The 24972-nt window shown below is 46.5% G+C and overlaps 1 protein-coding gene across 1 annotated transcript in view; it reads right to left on the minus strand.

The window, feature by feature from the left end:
• Window positions 1–23938, minus strand: part of KCP (kielin cysteine rich BMP regulator) — a 141640-nt gene extending 117702 nt beyond the window's left edge. The window contains exons 1-3 of the mRNA XM_067469392.1: window positions 23569–23938; window positions 13106–13662; window positions 10132–10204 (exon numbers count right to left, since the gene is read on the minus strand). Of these exons, the coding sequence (XP_067325493.1) occupies window positions 10132–10204; window positions 13106–13662; window positions 23569–23692 (754 nt within the window). The 5' untranslated portion in view covers window positions 23693–23938. The remainder of the gene's footprint in view (window positions 1–10131; window positions 10205–13105; window positions 13663–23568) is intronic.
• Between the last annotated feature and the right edge of the window lie 1034 nt (window positions 23939–24972).

Below are 24972 nucleotides of genomic sequence, written 5' to 3' on the forward strand. Positions count from 1 at the left end.
GAGTTTGGAGAACACAGACCTTGACACTTGGGAGTTGTAGTTGCTGGGGTTCACCTACAATCAAAAAGCATTCTGAACTCCACCAGTGATGGAATCAAACCAGACTTGGCACACTAAACTCCCATGACCAACAGAAAATACTGGATGGGTTTGTTGGGCATTGACCTTGAGTTTGGGAGTTGTAGTTCACCTACATCCAAAGAGCACTGTGGACTCAAACAATGATGGCTCTGGACCAAACTTGGCACAAATACTCAATATGCCCAAATGTGAACACTGGTGGAGTTTGGAGAACACAGACCTTGACACTTGGGAGTTGTAGTTGCTGGGGTTCACCTACAATCAAAAAGCATTCTGAACTCCACCAGTGATGGAATCAAACCAGACTTGGCACACTAAACTCCCATGACCAACAGAAAATACTGGATGGGTTTGTTGGGCATTGACCTTGAGTTTGGGAGTTGTAGTTCACCTACATCCAAAGAGCACTGTGGACTCAAACAATGATGGCTCTGGACCAAACTTGGCACAAATACTCAATATGGCCAAATGTAAACACTGGTGGAGTTTGGAGAACATAGACCTTGACACTTGGGAGTTGTAGTTGCTGGGGTTCACCTACAATCAAAAAGCATTCTGAACTCCACCAGTGATGGAATCAAACCAGACTTGGCACACTAAACTCCCATGACCAACAGAAAATACTGGATGGGTTTGTTGGGCATTGACCTTGAGTTTGGGAGTTGTAGTTCACCTACATCCAAAGAGCACTGTGGACTCAAACAATGATGGCTCTGGACCAAACTTGGCACGAATACTCAATATGGCCAAATGTAAACACTGGTGGAGTTTGGGGAAATAGACCTTGACATTTGGGAATTGTAGTTACTGGAATGTATAGTTCACCTACAATCAAAGAGCATTCTGAACCCCAACAACAATAGAATTGGGTCAAACTTCCCACAATGAACTCCCATGACCAATAGAAAATACCATCCAGTTCTTGTGAGTTTTTTCGGGCTATATGGCCATGTTCTAGAAGCATTTCTCCTGACGTTTCGCCTGCATCTATGGCAAGCTTCCCCAGAGGTGAGGTCCGAAAAAACCCACAAGAACTGAGTGATTCCAGCCATGAAAGCCTTCGACAATACAGAAAATACCATGTTTCCTGAAGGTCTTTGGCGACCCCTCTGACACCCCCTCGCGAACCCCACAGGGTCCCCCAGGTTGAGAAATGCTGGTCTAGGTGGCCTTTGGGTTTCCCAAATGGACTACAAAGTGCCTTAGAGTTTGATAGAGCCTCCTTCTTTGGAGTCCTTTCAACGGAGGCTAGATGGTCATCTTTCAGGAATGCTTGCACTCCTGCCTGGCACAATGGGGTTGAACTAGATGACCTCTTGGGGTCTCTTCCAACGCATGATTCGATGGTGGTCAAGCTGTGCCCATTTGATCACTAGCAGCACTGTGCTCAAGTAAATGATTATGCAGAAAACCAAAGAAATGGGGCAGGGTTCGTTATGCAAATGCAATTAGCATGTTGTGTCTGGGGGCTTTGTGCTAATTAATTAGGAGGAGGAAAAAGGGAGCTCTGTGGCTCCCATCCAAAATGGAAGGGGATGCCTTTGGTGGCTCTGTCTTCCACCCACAATGCTAGAGTTGGAAGGGATCCCCAAGGGTCATCCAGTCCAACCCCCTCCTGCCAGACAGGAAGACACAACCAGATCAAAACCTCCAGAGAAATAGACTCCAATGGACTAAAATGTAATCTATATTCCAGTAGCTGATAGGTACTCCAAAGGCTATCTAGTCCAAACCCATTCTGTGAGGATGAGAGACACAATCCAAGCCCTCATGACAGATGGCCATCCAGTCTCTGCTTAAGCACCTCCAGAGAAGGAGATTCTAATGCACTAAAATATAATCTATATTCCATTATTTGTTAGGGACCCCAAAGGCGATCTAGTCCAACCTCCTTCTGCAAGAATGGAAGATACAACCCAAGCTCTCCCGACAGACGGCCATCCAGCCTTTGCTTGAAAGCCTCCAGAGAAGGAGATTCCACCATGTTACCAAGTAATCGATATTCCATTCTATATACTCAAAAGCCATCCAGTTCAACCCCCTTCCATCATGCAAGAAGACATAACCCAAGCCCTCCCGACAGACGGCCATCCAGCCTTTGCTTGAAAGCCTCCAGAGAAGGAGATTCCACTATGTTACCAAGGAATCGATATTCCATTCTATATACTCAAAAGCCATCCAGTTCTACCCCCTTCCACCATGCAAGAAGACACAATCCAAGCCCTCCCGGCAGATGGCCATCCAGCCTTTGCTTGAAAGCCTCTAGAGAAGGAGATTCCACTATGTTACCAAGTAATCGATATTCCATTCTATATACTCAAAGGCCATCCAGTTCAGCCCTCTTCCGCCATGCAAGAGGACACAATCAAGGCTCTCCTAACAGATGGCCATCCAGACTTTGCTTGAAAGCCTCCAGAGAAGGAGACTCCACTGGACCAGAAAGTTATCTATTGGTTGGAATGGACCTCAAAGTCTATCTAGCTTAAGCCCATTCTGCAAGGATGGGAGGCAGATTACCAAGTCATTTACGTTCCATTAGAGTTGGAAGGGATACCCAAAAGCCATCTAGTCCAAACCTATTCTGCAAGGATGGAAGGCACCATCCAAGCCCTCCTGACAGATGGTCATCCAGCCTCTGATTTAAAACATCCAGAGAAGGGGACTCAACTGGACTAAAAAGTAATCTGTCTCACCTCCACAAAAGGTAATTCCGCCAGATTACCAAAATCATCTACATTCCATTACAGTTGGAAGGGATACTCAAAAGCCATCTAGTCCAAACCTATTCTGCAAAGATGGAAGGGACCATCCAAGCCCTCCTGACAGATGGTCATTCAACCTTTGCTTGAAAACCCCCAGGGAAGGAGATACCACCAGATTACCAAGTCATCTATATTCCATTAGAGTTGGAAGAGACATCCAAAAGCCATCTAGTCCAAGCCTATTCTGCAAGGATGGAAGGCACCATCCAAGCCCTCCTGACAGATGGTCATCCATCCTTTGCTTAAAAGCCTCCAGAAAAGGAGACTCCACTGGACTAAAAAGTAATATTCCATTAGCTCAAAGGGACCTCAAAGACCATCTAGTCCAACCCTATTTTGTGAGGATGGAAGACACAATACAAGCCCTCCCTACAGATCACTTCCTGACAGTTTGGACTATCTAATCCAAACGTATTGTACAAGGATGGAATACACAATCCAAGCCCTTTCAACAGATTGCTATCCAGGCTTTGCTTGAAAGCCTCCAGAGAAGAAGACTCCACCAGATTACTAAGTCAACTATATGTCAATAGAGTTGGAAGGGATCCCTAAAAGCCATCTAGTCCAACTCCATTCTATGAAGACACAATCCAAGCCCTCTCAACAGATGGCAACCCAACCTTTGCTTGAAAGCTTCCAGAGAAGGAGACTCCACTGGACTAAAAAGTAATCTATATACAATTAGTTGGAAGGGACCCCAAAGACCATCTAGTCCAACCCAATTCTGCAAGGATGGAAGGTGCCATCCAAGCCCTCCTAACAGGTGGCCAACCAGCCTTAGCTTGAAAGCCTCCAGAGAAGGAGACTCCACTAGATTACTAAGTAATCAATAATTAGTGTTAGAAGAGATCTCCAAAGGCCATCTAGTCCAACCCTTTTCCGACAAGCTGGAAGGGCAGTCATCTATAACAACTCATCTATATTACACTAGAGTTGGAAGGAACCATTCAAGACCTCCTAACAGATGGCCATCCAACCTCTGCTCAAAAACCTCCAGAGAAGGAGACTTCATTGGACTAAAAAGTAATTTATATTCCACTAGCCGTCCCCTGCCACGCATTACTACAGCCCAGTCTGTGTATGTGTGTTTTGTGTGTGTATAGGTGTGTGTTTATATTTGTGTATATGTGCATATACACATATGGAAATGAGCACCAACTCCCAGAGTCGGACACGACCTTTCCTAACCTTTAACCTATACCTATGTGTATATATGTGTGTTTGCTCATATATATATGATTTTGCAAATGCGCTATAGCGTCTTTTAGCTTTTTTTTGGCTTTTTAAGTCCCTTCTGTTGTGTTTTTCAGTGTTTTTATGAGTGATCACTCATTGGCCTGATAGGCGTCTTGTGTCCAAATTTGGTGTCAATTTTGTGTCCAAATTTGTGTCCAATTTTCTGTCCAAATTTGTGTCCAATTTTGTGTCCAATTTTGTGTCCAAATTTGGTTTTTGAGTTCTGTTAACCCCACAAACAAACATTACATTTTTATTTATATAGATTAGAGCTGGAAGAGACCCCCAAAGGCCATCCAGTCCAACCCCTTTCAGCCAGGGTGGAGGGCACCACCCAAGCCCTCCTAACAGATGGCCACCCAGCCTCTGCTTAAAAGCTTCCAGAGAAGGAAGACGACTCCAAAGCCCACCAGCTCTGACCATCGAAAGTTCTTGCAAACTTGGGGGCAGCCAAGCGGAGAGATGGCATTGGCACAAGGCTGCCCATCAGGGGCTCAAGGGATGACCGGTTGGCTGGACGCCTAGTGCCCCGCATCTGCCCCTCTCCAGAAGGAATGCCCCCCTGTGGGGTTGACCTCCCTCCCTTGCCAGGGCCCCCTGTAAAGCAAGCAAGCGAGCAGCTGCGTGGGGCAAGGGGCATGGATAGCGTCATGCTGCCCCCCCCCATTGACCTTATGGGGAGCATTGCAGACAACAAGCCCCCAATTAGCACAGAGGGGCCCATGCCACAGCCTGGAGGCTCATTAGTTGTGCCGAAAGGCTTAGGAGTGGCACAGCAGGCGGCAACTGGAAAAGGGGCATTCCTGGCATGGGGACAGAGGTTTTGAGAGAAGCAGGCTGAGACTGAGCTCTATATGGTTGTCCCTTTGGGGAACTACAACTCCCAGCATTCGCCTCAAGGCCCAGAGATCCATAACTGTGGTTCCAAACTGTGTTAATTCTACAGTGTAGATGCGGTTGGATCGCATTCCTAGCAAAAGATGGAAAATCCGGTTTGATGTCTTGGGCATGTTGCGCAACAGTGCGTTTTGGGCAAAAATCAGCTCTGGTCTCATGACCTGTGGCCGAAGCCTCTTTCCCAGGTAATTGGTCAATTAGCACTCCAGGCCTCCCCTCGCCTCTATTAGCTGCCAAGAAGTCTGTGCGCTGTTCCTGGATTCCTCAAAAGAGGTGGAGCAAGAGGAAATCTTGGAAGGGACATTTGGTGCAGCCCAAGGCATGTTTCCGACTGAGGCAGCGAAGAAGCAAAAAGGTGCCCCATGAGCCATCCAACTATCCATCCCATTTAATACAACACTCAGACAAGATAATAGCAGACCTTATTGAAACGAAGAGGGTGGATATGCTATGTAAACCAATATAACCACATATAGAGTTGGAAGAGACCACTTGGGCCATCTAGTCCAACCCCCTGTCATGCAGGAAAAGCACAAAGTACCTCTGATAGGTGGTCATCCAGCCTCTGTTTAAAAGCCTCCAAAGAAGGAACTTCCACCACACACTAAGGCAGAGAGTTCCACTGTTGAACAGCTTGGACAGTCAGAAAGTTCTTCCTCATCTTCCTTTCCTGTCATTTGAACCCATTTCACTAAGTCCTAGTTTCCAGGTTAGCAGAAAGGTAACCTGCTCCCTTTTCCTTAGAATCATAGAATCCTAGAGAACTTGTGGGCCATCCAGTCCAACCTTATTCTGCCAAGAAGCAGGAAAATCACATTCAAAGCACCAATAAGGATGAACAATCCAGAACTCCCTGCCTTTAAGCTGATCTGATCCACAGCAGGGAGTTCCGCAGTTCTCCTTTGCCCACTTTCCAGGAGAAAGCAAAAGAAAGAAAGGAATTATGGGAGTTATCAAGCAAAAAGTGGGCGCTATAAACAATATCATATGAAAGCTGACTGGCACAACCTGGGGATCACAACCAGACACAGTGAAGACATCTGCCCTTGCGCTATGCTACTCTGCTGCTAAGTATGCATGCCCAGTGTGGAACACATCTTACCATGCTAAAACAGTGGATGTGGCTCTTAATGAGATGTGTCGCATTATCACGGGGTGCCTGAGTCCTACACCACTGGAGAAATTACACTGCTTAGAAATTGTACCACCTGACATCCGCTGGGAAGTAGCAGCCAATAGTGAAAGGACCAAGGCAGAGACATCTCCAGCTCATCCCCTGTTTGGGTATCAGCCAGCACGTCAATGACTTAAATCTAGAAATAGTTTTCTAAGATCTGCAGAGACACTCGCTGGAACACCTCAGCAAGCGAGAGTCCAAAAGTGGCAGGCTCAAACCCAGCATCTCAATCAATGGCTGATACCAAATGAGAGACTCCCTCCTGGGCACACAGAAGACTGGGCGACTTGGAAAGCGCTGAACAGATTGCGCTCTGGCACCACGAGATGCAGAGCCAACCTCAAGAAATGGGGCCACAACGTGGAATCCACGACATACGAGTGAGGAGAAGAGCAAACCACGGACCACCTGTTGCAATGCACCCTGAGCCCCACCACATGCACAATGGAGGACCTTCTTGCGGCTACACCAGTGGCCAGATACTGGTCAAAGGACATTTAATCAACTACCAGGCTTGCAAACTTTGTGTTTTGTTTGTTTGTTAAAAAATGCAATACAACTGTTTGGTTTTCTCCTAACATGATAAATAAATAAATAAATAAATAAATGGGAGTCGGAGTCCAAAACACCTGGAGGGAGGGCCCAAGTTGGCCCATGCCTATTTTAGAGGAAGGCCATATTCTGCTTTGCCCGCTCCCCAGCCCAGCGATCAGGCCGTGTGCCAAAACCCAGAGCCGAGACCCCGAAAACAAGCCTTGGCCCAAAGCCCTTTTCCGGCTTGTTTTGCCTCCCCCCCCCCCCCCCCCGGCCTCTTTTCACACTGTTCCCAGACTTGGCACATTATCTCAAAAATATTTAAGACTCAAGTTAATCACTTTGATTAACCATGCCCCTTCTCCCCATAATCCCATTAGAGTCTGTAGCCAGGGCTGGTCATCGCAATTGAGATCGCAGTTGCTACTTTATGGAGGAGAGGTTGGAAGTCCACATCCTCATTATCCCACGTGACAAAGGCTAAATCTACACACTGTAGAATGAATGCAGTTTGGCACCACGTTGACCACCATGGCTCACTGTTATGGAGTCCTGGGAGTTGTAGTTTGGCAGGAAAGGCTAAGAGAATGTGGGCTAGGCAGTGGATTGGGAATGGGTTCAATTGGCTGAACCCAAAGGATGTTTCTGTCCAATGAATCCTCCTTCTCTTTCCTGAAGAGAAGGGACCATTTGTTGGAGTTCAGCCTGTGATTGTGTTTCAGGATCAAGGTGCTTTGGATGTGGGGAATGATGGCAATGAGGGTCAAAATGGCAATGGTTTGGTCAACGATATCAATGCAGAAAATGACATAGAGACGTCGGTTCAAAGTGTAGTTTCTCATGAGAATGTTCCTACAGGGTATAGGGATGAGAGTTTACTCCTTGAATTGCTCCCAGAGAGTTCCCAGGATTTTGGGCTTGAAAACAACTCGGCACCTGCAGAAACGAATGAGTATATAGACAGGCTGTTGGAAATTAGTCAAAACAGACAGCTCGACCAAGGCTTTTGGCGTTCTGCCAGGCTTTGACAGATAAGGATGAGATGCATTCAAGGAAAGCAAAACCAATTTCTGAGTGCTTAGAATGGCTTAACAAAGGGGATATAAAGTTCCAAGCATGGGAAATATAGTCAGATGAAGCATCGTTTTAGAATGCTGCTAAGTTCTTGCTCTTCTCTCATGGAAGCAGTACTGCACAATTTGAAGAGGCACGAACGGAGAGCAAAAGAGAGAAACCTGCCAAGAGGAAGCTGCGTCAAGCCAATCCTGATCAGAAAACCGATGCCCTCACTGCAGGAGAACATGCAGATCAAGAATAGGGCTCCACAGCCACCTACGCACCCACCGCCAGGACACAGCACTTGGAGGACTGTGCTGGTACAGCTGTACCAGAAGCTCCCACTTTATTTGCTTTGTATTGTTTGCTTGCTGCCCAAGGCTTGGGATTTTGCAGAAGGGTGGCTTCCTGTTAAAGTTTGCAGTTATAGGGCAGGCCACCTGTCCATCATCATTTAGTTCTACCCCCTTTTGGGTTTTGAGAAGGGAAGGGAGCCATTTTCAGTTAGTCACATACAAGGAAGGTAGTCTATAGGACGCAGACAGCTTGTCCTGTACGAAAAGCTTCATTCCTCAAGACCATCCGGGGACCATGCAGGGATCATCCAGGGAAACAGGAACATAAGGAAAGGATCCCAAAGGCTTCACAGCCTCTCAGCCTCACAGCACCAGAGGGGAAAACAGCCCTGAAGTTCCCAAGGACAGCATTACAGAACCACTGAATTCCAGCTGAAATATCTCCAAGCCTTGGCTGGTAGGTTTACTTGATGTCCAGAAGTATTTGGGATCGGTAGTAGGGCTGGGCAGTTTCGTTTCGTTAATTCGTAATTCGTTAATAATTCGTTAATTTTTTTAATTACAAAACGATAACAAACCATTCTGGAGCAATTTTTTTAAAAAACGAATTTTTAAATAGTTTTGTAAATGCTTTGTATTTCGTTGTTGTATTCGTTTCGTTATTGTTTTGAGGTCGTTTCGTTATTATTTCCGCATGTCTGGGGCAAGGTTTATGGTTGTTTTTTGTTTAATTAGTGAAAAAAAATTATAATATCACACCAACAGTCAACAACAGAGGGAGAGGGAAGCTTCAGAAGTTTTTGGAGGTTTTTTAGCGTATTTCGCGGTCGCGTCCGCCATTAACGAATCGATTCGTTATTGTTTCGGAAATCGATTCGTTAATGTTTTGTAATTTTTTTCACATTTATGAAATTTTGTAAATATTGAACTTTTTAAAAGGAAAATTTTGTAATTATTTTAAATAACGAAACGCAAAAACCCCCAAAAAACGAATCGATTTTAGAAACAAATTTTTCCGTTGTTACCCAGGCCTAATCGGTAGTAAGACCCAGACCAGCAAGGCCCAGGTAACAGTCAGCCTGGGAGAGATTATAAAGGGTTCTTCCTCATGCTGAGAAAGTACAGTTAATCCAAGTCAGTGCCAGTCTCTTAAAGACTAGAACAGGAAAACCTTGAAGTGTTGTTTGAAGATTCGTTATTTGTTCCTTAATAAAGACTTTGTTGTACCATTAAAGACTCCAAAGACCATCACTTCAGGAATTCCCTAAGAATCTCTCTTTGAGGCATCCCGGCTTCCCACTGGGTTAAAGTGTACGTCCTATAGAATAAAGACAATTTGTTCAGACCCAGTGCGCAACAGAACAAGGACACTCTTACTTGGACAACGAGTGATCACCTCGTTTCAGTAAGTAACTGAAAAAGAGAGCAAAATTGCCTGCAAAGGTTAGGAAACAAGGAAGGTGCAATGTAACGTGAAGCCAGGATGCAGTCTTTTCACAATGGAAATCCCTTGCCTGTCTGGATAACAGAAAAGAAGACATACGGAATAGTCTTCGGTCCGCCCTTCAGCGGCTGGCTCTGAATCAAAGGCCAATATCCCTTTCTGTTTGGCCTCCCTACTGACCTCCTCTCTTGCTCTCCTCTTGCTTTGTGCTCTTTGGGAAAGGAAACGTGGGCTGCCGGCCGCCTCCCCAGTGCCAGCTGGAACCCCTCCAAGGCCCATGGATCCCACAACAACGGGAACATCTGGTCCAGCTGTGCTCGCTCTCTGCCAGGGATGTCACAGCCTCGGAATGGAAGAAACTTTCCCAAAGTCAGAGGACTGCTTTGATCCGCATTTCCCTCATTGATTGATCCCCCTCTAAATGGATGAGCTTTCTCTCTGTTGCATGGCTCAACAAAGTTACTTTGGGAGAATTGGCTGTTGTGTGCTTTCAAACCATTCCTGTCCCTAAGGCAAACCAATGAAAGGGTTTTTCTTGGTAAGATTTTGATCCAAGGAAGATTTGCCATGGCCTTCAAGTGGTATCAAACTGTGTTAGGTCTACAGTGTAGATGCACCCTGGTGTTGTCGCCACCCTCCGGCTCTTACCTGGGAGGTTGTCACAGTGCCATGGACGATGTGGGAAGCCGCTGGGCGAAATCTCCGCTGTCTGCCAGTAGCCCTGAAGAAGAAAGGATGCTGCCTTCAGAAGTGGAAAAGGGAAAACAAGTATGGAAGACAGAGGGGCAGAGAAGAAGAAATAAACAAAAACACAAACACAAAACCTAAGGGTGTGACAGAGTTGGGACTACGTGCTGTAGCGCAGCTATCTAGGAGCCAGCTTCATTAAATCACTACTGACCAAGGTGTCATGAGTTCAAAGCCAGGCTGGGTCGGAGTGAGCTTCCGGCCATTAGTCTAGCTTGCTGTCAACCTTTGCAGCCCGAAAAACAGTTGCAACTGTCGAGTAGGGAATTTAGGTACCGCTTTATGCGAGAAGGCTAGTTTAACTAATTTACACTCGCTGGAACACCTCAGCAAGCGAGAGTCCAAAAGTGGCAGGCTCAAACCCAGAGCCTCAATCAATGGCTGATACCTAATGAGAGACTCGGCGACTTGGAAGGCACTGAACAGACTGATCTCTGGCACCATGAGATGCAGAGCCAACCTTCAGAAATGGGGCTACAAAATAGAATCCACAACATGTGAGTATGGAGAAGAGCAAACCTCTGACCACCTGCTGCAATGCACCCTGAGCTCTGCCACATGCACAATGGAGGACCTTCTTGCGGCAACACCGGAGGCACTCCAAGGGGCCAGATACTGGTCAAAGGACATTTAATCAACTACCAAGCTTGCAAACTCTGTGTCTTTTGTATGTTTGTTTGTTTGTTCTGTCAAAAATTAATACAACTGTTCGGTTGCCTGACGCGATAAATAAATACTAATTTGCAACACCATAAAAAATTCCAGCAGTGTGCGTAAGAATGAGGAAGTACTCCATCAAGGAATCGGTGACACAAGTGGATGGTGAAGCGACAGCTCCCCCTGTGTCCGGAATTGAGCATACCCTCATGAAGCCGGAAAGCTTGAATGTTAAATTGCCTCTGTGTCGGTCTATATATGTTGTATGTCTAACTGGCATTGAATGTTTGCCATGTATATGTGCATTGTAATTCGCCCTGAGTCCCCTGTGGGGTGAGAAAGGCGGAATATAAATACTGTAACTAATAATAATAATCAAGGTGTTTCTAGGCTACATCAACAGGAGTTTAGTGTCTGGATCAAGGGAAGTCCTAGTCCCACTGTCTTCTGCTTTCGTCAGACCTCACCTGGGATAATAGTCCTGTGTCCAGTTCAAGATATGGATATGAACAAGATGGAAAGTGACCAGAGAAAGGCCACCAAAATCATCAAAGGCCTGGAAGCCATGACTCACTATGAGTAATGGTGTAATAAGCTGGGTTTGTTTAGCTTGGAGAAAGGTAGGCTGAGAGAAGGGGACACCAGAGCCATGTTTTAAGTATTTGAAAGAATATCCCATTGAAGAAGGGCAAGCTTGTTCTCTTCCACTTTGGAGACTCTGACACAATGGAGCAATGGATTCCATCAAAATATTAGGGAAAACCTTCTAATGGTAGGAGCAATTTGACCAGTGAATCTGCTGCATGAGAGTCCAGAGTCCTTCTCTGAAGGCTTCTAAACCAGTTGTTTTCAACCTGTGGGTCCCCAGATGTTTTGACCTTCAACTCCCAGAAATCCCAACAGCTGGTAAACTGGCTGGGATTTCTGGGAGTTGTGGGCCAAAACACCTGGGGACCCACAGGTTGAGATCCACTGGTTTAAACAAAGGCAGGATGGCCATCTATCAGGGGAGTTTGGATTGTGTCTCCCTGCATGGCAGAAGTGGGTTGGACTATATAACACTTAGGATCTCTTCCAACTCTAGGATTCTATGAACTTTCAAGATGGAAACATTCACAATGGAATGGATGACAGTGAAGTCTCCATCTATGTACATTTTTAATCTGAAGCTGGATGGCTATCTGTCAGGAGGGATTGGATTGTGTCACCCTACCTGACAAAATAGTGTTGGACTGGATGGTTGTAGGGGTCTTCCAATTCTAGGATTCTATGTGTAGTGGCCTGGTCAGATTCTGAGTGTCCAGGAGATGAGGCAGGGGATGCTGGGAAAGATTAGGGGTTTCAGAAACAAATGTTTTGGAATCTCCTGGAAGAAATTTCCTGATTTTTTTCCTGGAGAACAGTGAAGTCTGTTCCCATGGTAACCTGCCAGAAGTGCAATTCAGGAGAAATAGGGGAAGATGAATGTTCATCATGGTCGGAAAGATGAGAGCTAAGACAAGAGGGCTGGAAGTTAAGACTCGCTTCTCCAAATGGCTCAGAGATAAGGAGACCAGGTGCAAATGAAGTGATGTCATGGGAGGGATTTTTGGCTTTGAAAAGTGGTTCATGTTGATACATTTGTTGTGAGAGCAATGCTGTATTCAGGCACTGACCTCTTGGTGTCAATGGCTGTGAAATTCATGAAATCAAGTGCCAAGCTATTTCTGTGTTCTGATTTCATGAGGCATGGTTTTGCCTGCCTGGGATTTATGTACCTAGTCTTTGAGTCCCCTCGGGGAAATAGAGTGGAATATAAATAAAGTGTATTGTTATTATTATAGGAGCCCCCAGTGGTGCAGTGGGTTAAACCGCTGAGCTGCTGAACTTGTTGACCGAAAGGTTGCAGGTTCAAATCCAGGGAGCGGCGTAAACTTCCGCTGTCAGCTCCAGCTTCTGCCAACCTAGCAGTTCAAAAACATGCAAATGTGAGTAGATCAATAGGGAAGGTAATGGCACTCCATACAGTCATGCTGGCCACATGACCATGGAGGTGTCTATGGACAACGCCGGCTCTGCGGCTTAGAAATGGAGATGAGCACCAACCCCCAGAGTCAGACACGACTTGAAAGAAATCCCAGGACCTACAGGTCTGTATGGGAACATGTTCTCAGGTCCCAGGTTTTTTTTGTCCTCTCTTAAAAACCCGCATTTTTGTGCTGTCTGGAAGTGTCCTTACCAGGAACTTGCTGGTCTTGTCCCCCAAGACGCTGGCGAAGGTGATCTGGAGATCCAGGGGCAGGATAAGGCTCAGCACCTCCTCCCCGCCGCTTTTCCCGAAGACGAAGGGCTCCTGGCAATCCACAAAGAGCGTGATGCGCAGCGGCTCCAGGTTGAGGGCCAGCCGGACCCAGCGGCTGTGGGCAAAGGGGTTGCCCGTAGGGAAGACCAGCCGGGCAGGCTCCATGTTGTGGACGGCGCGGTAGTCCAACCGCAGGTGGTCAGCACGGGTGTTGGAGACCAACTGCAAGAGTGGGTGTCCATCTCGCTTGAGGGCGGCCGGCGAGACCAGGGAGATGAGGGTCCCCTCGGAGCCCCGGCTCTGTCGGGCCACAAAGTGGAAGCCCAAAGCCCCTTGCACCGTGGAGAGCAAGTAGACCGAGTAATCCCAGGGCAACGTCAGGTGAGGAACCCGGGGGCGGAACTTCCAGGCCGGCACACCTGGATCGGGGCCCTTGGCCTTGGTGACCCCCAACACCGAGCGGGTGATGTTCAGCGCCTCCAGAAGGTCAAGGACTGGAAGGAAGGAAGACAAGGAGAAAGGAGAGGTTAGGCCCAAGAGGGTCCGCACTATAGGATGCATGAATCCTGTTGACAATTCAGTCCAACTCCTTCTGCCACAAAGGAGGACACGATCCAAGCCTTCCCAACACAAGTCTATCCAAACTCTGCTTGATAACACCCAGAGGAGACCCCACCAGGCTCCCAGGCAGAAGCACATTCCATTGCTGAACAGCTCAAACTGTCAGAAGTTCTTCCTAATATGTAGGTGGAATCTCACCAAAAGTTCTTCAAACAGCTGTTGAGGACTATGTACTATGCTCAAAGTACATACTATGACTTCAAACTACAAGAGAGGAGATTCCATCTGAACATGAGGAAGAACTTCCTGACTGTGAGAGCCGTTCAGCAGTGGAACTCACTGCCCCGGGGTGTGGTGGAGGCTCCTTCTTTGGAAGCTTTTAAGCAGAGGCTGGATGGCCATCTGTCAGGGGTGATTTGAATGCAAAATTCCTGCTTCTTGGCAGAATGGGGTTGGACTGGATGGCCCAGGAGGTCTCTTCCAACTCTTTGATTCTATGATTCTATGATTCTAACTACTCCCTTGAGACTCATCCAGACTTGGAATGATGCCTGAGTACTGTTTCGCTTGCCTTCTTCCTATTTCTTTTTGACCCGTGACTGAGGAACGCCACAAACCGTTATGGAGAAGGGGCCCTGGGCATCTTTCAAAGGCATACTTTCCCTTGTCCAGCTAGCATCTCTTAATAAAGAACAACTTCCTTGGTGTATTTGGATTGGGACTCCCAGCATCCCCAGCCAATGTTGAGGGATTCCAGCAAATCATAGAATCCAAGAGGTGGAAGAGACCTGGTGGGTCATCCAGTCCAACCCCATTCTGCCAAGAAGCAGGAAAATCACATTCAAAGCACCCTTGACAGATGGCCATCTGGCCTCCAAAGGAGGAGCCTCCACCACACTCTGGGGCAGAGAGTTCCACTGCTGAACAGCTCTGTAGTTCAACCAGATTTGAAAGGACCATAAGATTCTGTCCTCCAAAATTAAACATTTGTTCATATGTCCCCAACCTTCCCAAAAAATCCAACAATCTATCATCTATCTATCTGTTCATCTATCTATCCATCCATCCATCCATCTACCCATCCATCTATCTATCCACCAATCTTCTATCTATCTATCTATCTATCATCTATCCATCCACCCATTCATCCAATAATCTATCTATCTATCTATCTATCTATCTATCCATCACTCTATCATCTATCTATCCATCCACCCACCCATCCATCCACCAATCTTCTATCTATATCTATCTATCTATCTATCTATCTATCTATCCATCCATCCATCCACCCACCCATCCATCCATCTACCCATCCACCTATCCACCAATCTTCTATCTATCTATCTATCTATCTATCTATCTATCTATCTATCTATCCATCCATCCATCCACCAATCTTCTATCTATATCTATCTATCTATCTATCTATCTATCTATCTATCCATCACTCTATCATCTATTTATTCATCCACCCATCCATCCATCTACCCATCCATCTATCCACCAATCATCTATCTATCTATCTATCTATCTATCTATCCATCCATCCACCTATTCATCCAATAATCTATCCATCTATCCATCACTCTATCATCTATCTATCCATCCATCCACCCATCCATCCATCTATCAATTCTATCGGAACTTCTGGGGGAAATAAACCACAGAATTGCCAGGATGCTGGCAAGTGAAAACTGTAGATTTGAAACTGCAGACCTGTGTTCTGCGGTTTCTTGCTGCCTTTGAAACTATTCCAAAATGGTCACTGACGTTGAGTGCTCGGATACAACACTGCAGACCAGGCTTCAATCCCACACTTGGCCATGGAAACCCATTGGTGGCTTTGGGCAAGTCCCACACTCTCAGCCCCAGGAAGCCCCATTCTGTGGAAATAATGGCTTGAACAAGGCAAACAGCAACAGCCACAGCCATTCCTTATGTCTGGAGCTGAGTCCCCCAAACTTGGAGAACTCAGGGCGGATTACAGTGTACACATATAAGGCAAACATTCAATGCCAATTTTGACATACAACATATACAGACATAGACAGAGGCTATTTAACTTTTTTTCTGGGGGGGGGGGGGGTGGTGGTCATAGTACAAAATAAGGACTTTCCTAAAGACACCGAAGGTTGGGAGAGGGAGAGGCCAACAGCCCTGCCTTGATTCCAGCTGCTGCTTCTCCAAACCTCTCCAAGGCGGAGAGTGAGTTGTCAAAGGGACACCGGCTCCCACCCTCCACCCCTCCCTCCCTTTTCTGGCTTCCCCAAACATTGGAGCAACACCAGCTGGAGTTCATTAAGTAGCATTGCATTTCTGGGAAAAGGGCCCAGCCAGAAGTAGTTTTGCGGTTCATAGAAAGCCTTCTACATCGAAGGAGCGGCATGAACCCCAGGGCCACCTGCCTGTCTCCAATTAGCCTTTGCATTATTATTATTATTATTATTATTATTATTATTATTATTACATTCAGCAAAGGACAAGAGGGATCCTCTCACTTCTGCAGGAGTCTACCGTATACCATGCAGCTGTGGACAATAAGTCTACAAGGGGACCCCCAAACTCAGTTTTGCCCAAACACGAATCAAGGAACAGGAAAGGCACTGCAGACTCCTTCAACCAGAGAAGTCAGCCAGAGCAGAGCACCTGAGGAACCAACCTGGACACAACATGTTATCTGAGAACACAGAAATGCTGGACTACTCTCACAACCACCATGTCAGGCTACACAGAGAAGCCATTGAGATCCACAAGCATGTGGACAATTTCAACAGAAAGGAAGAGACCATGAAAATGAACAAAATCTGGCTACCAGTATTAAAGAAAACTCCAAAATTAGAACAGCACAACAACAGAGAGGAAACAAACAAGGACATCTAATCACCTCTCAACAAATGATTCCCCCCAGGCACTGTCAGGCAATCAAATGCTAATCAAGGTGGTCAGTTGAAACAGTCCCACCTAGCTCCAACAGACAAGAGTTCTTTGTCCCACCCTGGTCATTCCACAGATATATAAACCCTTTTTCCTAGTTCCAACAGACCTCACTACCTCTGAGGATGCTTGCCATAGATGCAGGCAAAACGTCAGGAGAGAATGCCTTTAGAACATGGACATATAGCCCGAAAAAACCTACAACAACCCAGTGATTCTGGCCATGAAAGCCTTCAACAATATTATTATTATTATTAATACCATATTTCTTCTATTCTAAAGGGTCATCGATAGTAAGATGCACATTAAATTCAGTACCACCAATAGAAAAAATAGTGTGCATCTTATAATCAATGTCCTCATAATCAAATTATTATTATTATTATTATTATTATTATTATTTTATTATACATTCAAAGGGTCAAAAGCAACTTCAATAGAGGCAATAGAATCACAGAATCATAGAATCCTAGAATCAAAGAGTTAGAAGAGACCTCCTGGGCCATCCAGTCCAACCCCATCTGCCAAGAAGCAGGAATATTGCATTCAAATCACCCTTGACAGATGGCCACCCAGCCTCTGCTTAAAAGCTTCCAAAGAAGGAGCCTCCACCACACTCCAGGGCAGAGAGTTCCACTGCTGAACGGCTCTCACAGTCAGGAAGTTCTTCCTCATGTTCAGATGGAATCTCCTCTCTTGTAGTTTGAAGCCATCAAGGCCATCAATACCTGGGCCATACCTGTCATAAGATACACTGCTGGCATCATAAACTGGACGCAGGCAGAACTGGACAATTTGGACAGAAAAACAAGGCATGATCATCAAGTTTGCAGACGACACCAAATTGGGAGGGATAGCCAATAGTCCAGAGGACAGGAGCAGAATTCAAAACGATCTTGACAGATTAGAGAGATGCTAACAAAATGAAGTTCAACAGTGACAAATGCAAGATACTCCACTTTGGCAGAAAAAATGAAATGCAAAGATACAGAATGGGGGACAATGCCTGGCTCGAGAGCAGTACGTGTGAAAAAGATCTTGTAGTCCTCGTGGACAACAAGTTAAACATGAGCCAACAATGTGATATGGCGGCAAAAAAAGCCAATGGGATTTTGGCCTGCATCAATAGGAGCCTAGTGTCTAGATCTAAGGAAGTAATGCTACCCCTCTATTCTGCTTTGGTTAGACCACACCTGGAATATTGTGTCCAATTCTGGGCACCACAATTCAAGAGAGATATTGACAAGCTGGAATGTGTCCAGAGGAGGGCGACTCAAATGATCAAGGGTCTGGAGAACAAGCCCTATGAGGAGCGGCTTAGGGAACTGGGCATGTTTAGCCTGAAGAAGAGAAGGCTGAGAGGAGATATGATAGCCATGTATAAATATGTGAGAGGAAGCCACAGGGAGGGGAGAGCAAGCTTGTTTTCTGCTTCCCTGGAGACTAGGACGCAAGGGAACAATGGCTTCAAACTACAAGAGAGGAGATTCCACCTGAACATGAGGAAGAACTTCCTGACTGTGAGAGCCGTTCAGCAGTGGAACTCTCTGCCCCGGAGTGTGGTGGAGGCTCCTTCTTTGGAAGCTTTTAAGCAGAGGCTGGATGGCCATCTGCCAGGGGTGATTTGAATGCAATATTCCTGCTTCTTGGCAGAATGGGATTGGACTGGATGGCCCATGAGGTGTCTTCCAACTCTTTGATTCTATGATTCTATGATTCTAATTTCAACAGAAAGGAGGAAACCAGGAAAGTGAACAAAATCTGGCTACCAGTATTAAAAAACTCTAAAATTACAACAGCAAAACAGCAGAGAGGAAACAACCAGGCACATCTTAACACCTCTCAACAAGAGATTTTCCCAGGCTCAGCCAGGACTTTTGTTCATTTTCATGGTCTCTTCCTTTCTGTTGAAATGCTAATGAAGGTGGTCAGTTGAAACATTCACACCTAACTCCAGCAGAGAAGAGCTCTTTGCCCCACTCCAGCCATTCCACAGAGATATAAACCCATTGTCGTAATTCCAACAGACCTCACTACCTCTGAGGATGCTTGCCATAGATGCAGGCAAAACATCAGGAGAAATGCCTCTAGAACATGGCCCCATAGCCTGAAAAAACCCACAAGAACCTAGTGATTCCAGCCATGAAAGCCTTCGACAATAGACTCATGACCATTTATCATTCACTGCATCCTCACAGTGATGTTGACCGGCTCTATCTGCCTAGAAAGTCTGGTGGGAGAGGACTCTTACAAGGAAAACAGGCAGCTGAAGAAGAAAAACATGATGTCCTGGCAGAAGATGTCAAGGAAAGCCAAGAACCTGCTTTAATTGAAGTCAATAATTGGAAACTTCTCAAAGCACAGCAGACAAAGAGTCAGTACAAGAAAACTACACTCCAAACCAGAGCTGACAGCTGGCAACACAAAGCCTTGCATGGGCAGTTCCTTGAGAAGATTGAAGGAAAAGTTGATAAGGACTAAAATGATCAAGGGTCTGGAGAACAAGCCCTATGAGGAGCGGCTTAGGGAACTGGGCATGTTTAGCCTGAAGAAGAGAAGGCTGAGAGGAGATATGATAGCCATGTATAAATATGTGAGAGGAAGCCACAGGGAGGGGAGAGCAAGCTTGTTTTCTGCTTCCCTGGAGACTAGGACGCAAGGGAACAATGGCTTCAAACTACAAGAGAGGAGATTCCACCTGAACATGAGGAAGAACTTCCTGACTGTGAGAGCCGTTCAGCAGTGGAACTCTCTGCCCCGGAGTGTGGTGGAGGCTCCTTCTTTGGAAGCTTTTAAGCAGAGGCTGGATGGCCATCTGCCAGGGGTGATTTGAATGCAATATTCCTGCTTCTTGGCAGAATGGGATTGGACTGGATGGCCCATGAGGTGTCTTCCAACTCTTTGATTCTATGATTCTATGATTCTAATTTCAACAGAAAGGAGGAAACCAGGAAAGTGAACAAAATCTGGCTACCAGTATTAAAAAACTCTAAAATTACAACAGCAAAACAGCAGAGAGGAAACAACCAGGCACATCTTAACACCTCTCAACAAGAGATTTTCCCAGGCTCAGCCAGGACTTTTGTTCATTTTCATGGTCTCTTCCTTTCTGTTGAAATGCTAATGAAGGTGGTCAGTTGAAACATTCACACCTAACTCCAGCAGAGAAGAGCTCTTTGCCCCACTCCAGCCATTCCACAGAGATATAAACCCATTGTCGTAATTCCAACAGACCTCACTACCTCTGAGGATGCTTGCCATAGATGCAGGCAAAACATCAGGAGAAATGCCTCTAGAACATGGCCCCATAGCCTGAAAAAACCCACAAGAACCTAGTGATTCCAGCCATGAAAGCCTTCGACAATAGACTCATGACCATTTATCATTCACTGCATCCTCACAGTGATGTTGACCGGCTCTATCTGCCTAGAAAGTCTGGTGGGAGAGGACTCTTACAAGGAAAACAGGCAGCTGAAGAAGAAAAACATGATGTCCTGGCAGAAGATGTCAAGGAAAGCCAAGAACCTGCTTTAATTGAAGTCAATAATTGGAAACTTCTCAAAGCACAGCAGACAAAGAGTCAGTACAAGAAAACTACACTCCAAACCAGAGCTGACAGCTGGCAACACAAAGCCTTGCATGGGCAGTTCCTTGAGAAGATTGAAGGAAAAGTTGATAAGGACTAAAATGATCAAGGGTCTGGAGAACAAGCCCTATGAGGAGCGGCTTAAGGAGCTGGGCATGTTTAGCCTGAAGAAGAGAAGACTGAGAGGAGATATGATAGCCATGTATAAATATGTGAGAGGAAGCCACAGGGAGGAGGAGGGAGCAAGCTTGTTTTCTGCTTCCTTGGAGACTAGGACGCAATGGAACAATGGCTTCAAACTACAAGAGAGGAGATTCCATCTGAACATTAGGAAGAACTTCCTGACTGTGAGAGCCGTTCAGCAGTGGAACTCTCTGCCGCGGAGTGTGGTGGAGGCTCCTTCTTTGGAAGCTTTTAAGCAGAGGCTGGATGGCCATTTGTCAGGGGTGATTTGAATGCAATATTCCTGCTTCTTGGCAGAATGGGGTTGGACTGGATGGCCCATGAGGTCTCTTCCAACTCTTTGATTCTATGATTCTATGATTCTAAGGAAACTCATGACCATTCATAATTCATTACATCCTCGCAGTGATGTTGACCGACTCTATCTGCCTAGAAAGTCTGGTGGCAGAGGACTCTTACAAGGAAAACAAGCAGTTGAAGAAGAAAAACATGATGTCCTGGAAGAATATGTCAAGGAAAGCCAAGAACCTGCTTTAATTGAAGCCAGTAATCAGAAACTTCTCAAAGCACAGCAGACAAAGAGTCAGTACAAGAAAAGTGCGCTCCAAACCAGAGCTGACAGCTGGCACCACAAAGCCTTGCATGGGCAGTTCCTTGAGAAGATTGAAGGAAAAGTTGACAAGGAGAAGACCTGGTGAAGGCTCATGAATGGATCCCTGAAGAAGGAGACAGAAGAAGGCCTGATTCTTGCAGCCCAGGAGCAAGCCATCAGAACCAATGCAATTAAGGCCAGGATGTGTCTTTTTCTTCGAGTGCTTTGATTTCTTTGGGAATTTTAACATAATGGAAACATATGTTGTCCTCTTGACATCATTACAAATATCCCATCACAACAAAGCCCTGGATGTGTGCGAACATCATACTGAAGCCAATGGGGCCAGATCAGATAAATACTATTTTTATAGCACTGGAAACTTGTTCTGGAATTCTTTCCTTAGGAAAAAAAAGGGCTCAAAGTTGGTGGGATCTCATGCATCCCCATAGAAGTTTCTGAACTCAAATCTCATGCCAGATCCCATCATCCCCGAGCGTGGGAGCTGTACTTCGAAGATGGGAGTTGTAGTGGGAACCACTCTTTCCTTGTTTTGTGCTTCTTGATCTTCAGAGACTTTTGGACGACAATGCCCATCAGCACCAGCTCAGTATCCTATGCCATGGAGTGATGGGAGTTGTAGTCTACCCTCTACCCACCACCTCTTTTTTACTTTACCAATCTGCAATGCATCCACTAGCTACCATGCCAACCTGGGATCCTTTGAAAGGGGATGATGGGAATTGTAGTCCACCCTCTACCCACCACTTCTTTATTACTTTATCAATCTGCAATGCATCCACTAGCCACCACGCCAACCTGGCATCCTTTGACAGGGGATGATGGGAATTGTAGTCCACCCTCTACCCACCACTTCTTCATTACTTGGATTGTAGTGGAGCTCATTGGATTGCAATGCATCTACTAGCAACCATGCCAAACTGGGAGCCTTTGAAAGGGGATGATGGGAATTGTAGTCTACCCTCTACCCACCACCTCTTCATTACTTGGATTGTAGTGGAGCTCATTGGATTGCAATGCATCTACTAGTCACCATGACAACCTGGGAGCCTTTGAAAGGGAATGATGGGAGTTGTAGTTTACCCTCTACCCACCACTTCTTCATTACTTGGATTGTAGTGGAGCTCATTGGATCGCAATGCATCTACTAGCAACCATGCCAAACTGGGATCCTTTGGCAGGGGATGATGGGAGTTGGAGTCCACCTTCGACCCCTTCTTTGTGGCCTCTTGCCCTCTAGAAATAGGGAGCCACCTCTATGTGCCTCTGAGATCTTTGGACTACAATATCAATCAGCCCCAAACATAGCCAAGTTGAGGTACAGAAAAGGATGGGAGTTGTAGTCAACTGTCTGTTCTCTTCATTGCCTTTTGCTTCCTTGCCCCTCAGAAATTAGAACAGAGTTATCCCTAAGTGCCATAGAGACAGTTGGAATACAGAGCCCATCATTCCACAGCAAGACAAGGTTATTTACCAAGGAGGATGAGAGTTGTAGTCGATATCCTGCCCTTTGCTTTGCCGCCCACAAAATGGGAAGATAATCCCATAATGCTGTTTGGACTGCAATACCCATCAGCCCCAAACACAGACAAGTTGAGATCCAGGAGAGGATGGGAGTTGTAGTCAACCATCTGTCCTCTTCATTGCTTTTTGCTTCCTTGGCGCTCAGAAAAGAACAGTCATAAAGACAGTTGGACTACAAAGCTCATCATCCCCTAGCTAGACAAGGATATTTACCAGGGAGGATGGGAATTGTAGTTGATCTCCTGCCCTTTGCTTTGCCGCCCTCAAAATGGGAAGAGAATCCCATAATGCTGTTTGGACTGCAATACCCATCAGCCCTAAGTACAATTAGATGAGATCCAGGAGATGATGGAAGTTGTAGTTAACCACTTAATTCCTTTTTGGCTCCTTGGCCCCAGAAATGAGAATAGAGCCACCCCTATGCACCACAGAGGCAGTTGGACTACAAAACCCATCATCCCTCAGTCAGACAATTCATTGGGGAAGATGGGAGTTGTAGTTGACTTCATGCCTTTTGCCTTATCTCCCGAGGAATTGGAAGAGAATCCCAAGATTCTGCTTGGACTGCAATACCCATCATCCCCAGCCAGCACAGGATCCCATAGCAGGGGAGGATGAAGATTGTAGTTGACCTCACACCCTTTCCTTGCTCATCACACTAGGGGGGAAAATCCATTTTAAATCCGGTTTCTGCCTCCTGCAGAATTTTGGGGTTTGTAGTTTAGGGGGTAGCCCTTAACAGCCTCACTAAACTACAAACCCCAGAATTCTGCAGGAGGCAGAAACAGGATTTTAAGTGGATTTTTTTCTCTCTAGTGTGATGAAGATGTCTTTGGAGTAGGATGCCCATCAGCCACAAAGTTCCAACGAGGAGGAAACCTGAATGGGAACTAAGATGGGAAGGGACCACAAAGCCCCCCCCCCCACACACACACACGAGCCCCTAGCCCAGGACCCAGTGCAGGGGAGGATGGGAGTTGTAGTGGCTTTGCTCACCGTTGTCGGCGTAGTAGTGCAGGAGAGGCGGGTCCTGGTGGGCGGTGGGTCCAGGGACGAGGAAGAGGAGGAAGAGGAAGAGGAGGAGGAGGAAGGACAGGGGGGACCCCTGGACCCCCGACATCCCCACTCTTCAGGGCAGAGCGGACGGGGCTCAAAGGGAGGGATGTGGAAGAAGGAAAGAAGGAAGGAAAGAAAGAAGGAAAGAAGGAGGGAAAGAAGGAGGGAAGGAAGGAGGGAAGGAAGGAGGGAGAGGGGAAGGAAAGAAGGAGGGAGGGAAGGAGGGAAGAAAGGAAGGCGTCCCGCCCCCGCAGATGAAAAGAAGAGAAGGTTCCGGGAGTCTCCCTTCCTTCTCCTTCTCCTTCCTTCCTTCCTTCCTCCCTTCTTCCTTCCTTCCTTTCTTTCTCTTCTCCGCTTCCCTCCCTCTCTCACTCCCTTCTTCCCTCTTTCCTCGCCTTCCTCTCACTGTCCGCACTTTGCTTCCCTCCCTCCCTTCTTCCTTCCTTCCTTCCTTCCTCCCTTTCTTCCTTCTTTCCCTTTCTTTCTCTCCTCCGCCTCCCTCTCTCCCTTCTTCCCTCTTTCCTCACCTTCTTCTCCCTGCTCACACTTTGCTTCCCTCCTTCTCTCTTTCTCCCCTTTCTTCTATCTCTCTTCCCCTCTCCTCCTTTCTTCCTTTTCTCCTTCTCTCTCTCTTTCCCTCTCTCTCCGAAGGGCCCCTCTCTTCTCCTCTCTTTCCTTCTCTCTTTCTTTGCCTCCTTCTCTCTTTCTCTCTCTTAATCTATCTCTTCCCCTCTCCTCCTTTTCTCCCCCCCTCTCTCTCCAAAGGGTCCCTCTCTTTTCCCCTCCTTCCTGCCACTCTGTTTGGGTCCCTCCTCCTTCTTCTCCTCCCCTCCTTCTTCGTTTTCTCTTTTAACAGACGGTCATCTTTCTTTCCTGCCCACTTCGCCCTCTTCTTCTTCCCTCCCTCTTTCCTTCTCTCCCTTTTTTTCTCTCCTCCGCCTCCTTCCCTCTCTCACTCCCTTCTTCCCTCTTTCCTCGCCTTCCTCTCTCTGCCCACACTTTGCTTCCCTCCCTCCCTTCTTCTTTCCTTCCTTCCTTCCTTCTCTCCCTTTCTTTCTGTCCTCCGCCTCCCTCCCTCTCTCACTCCCTTCTTCCCTCTTTCCTCACCTTCTTCTCCCTGCTCACACTTTTTCTTCCCTCCTTCTCTCTTTCTCCCCTTTCTTCTATCTCTTTTCCCCTCTCCTCCTTTTCTCCTTCTCTCTCTCTTCCCCCTCTCTCCGAAGGGCCCTTCTCTTCTCCTCTCTTTCCTTCTCTCTTTCTTTGCCTCCTTCTCTCTTTCTCTCCCTTCTTCTATCTCTTCCCCTCTCCTCCTTTTCTCCCCCTCTCTCTCTCCAAAGGGTCCCC

Source organism: Anolis sagrei, chromosome 5 (assembly GCF_037176765.1).
Source record: "Anolis sagrei isolate rAnoSag1 chromosome 5, rAnoSag1.mat, whole genome shotgun sequence".
Classification (NCBI taxonomy): domain Eukaryota; kingdom Metazoa; phylum Chordata; class Lepidosauria; order Squamata; family Dactyloidae; genus Anolis; species Anolis sagrei.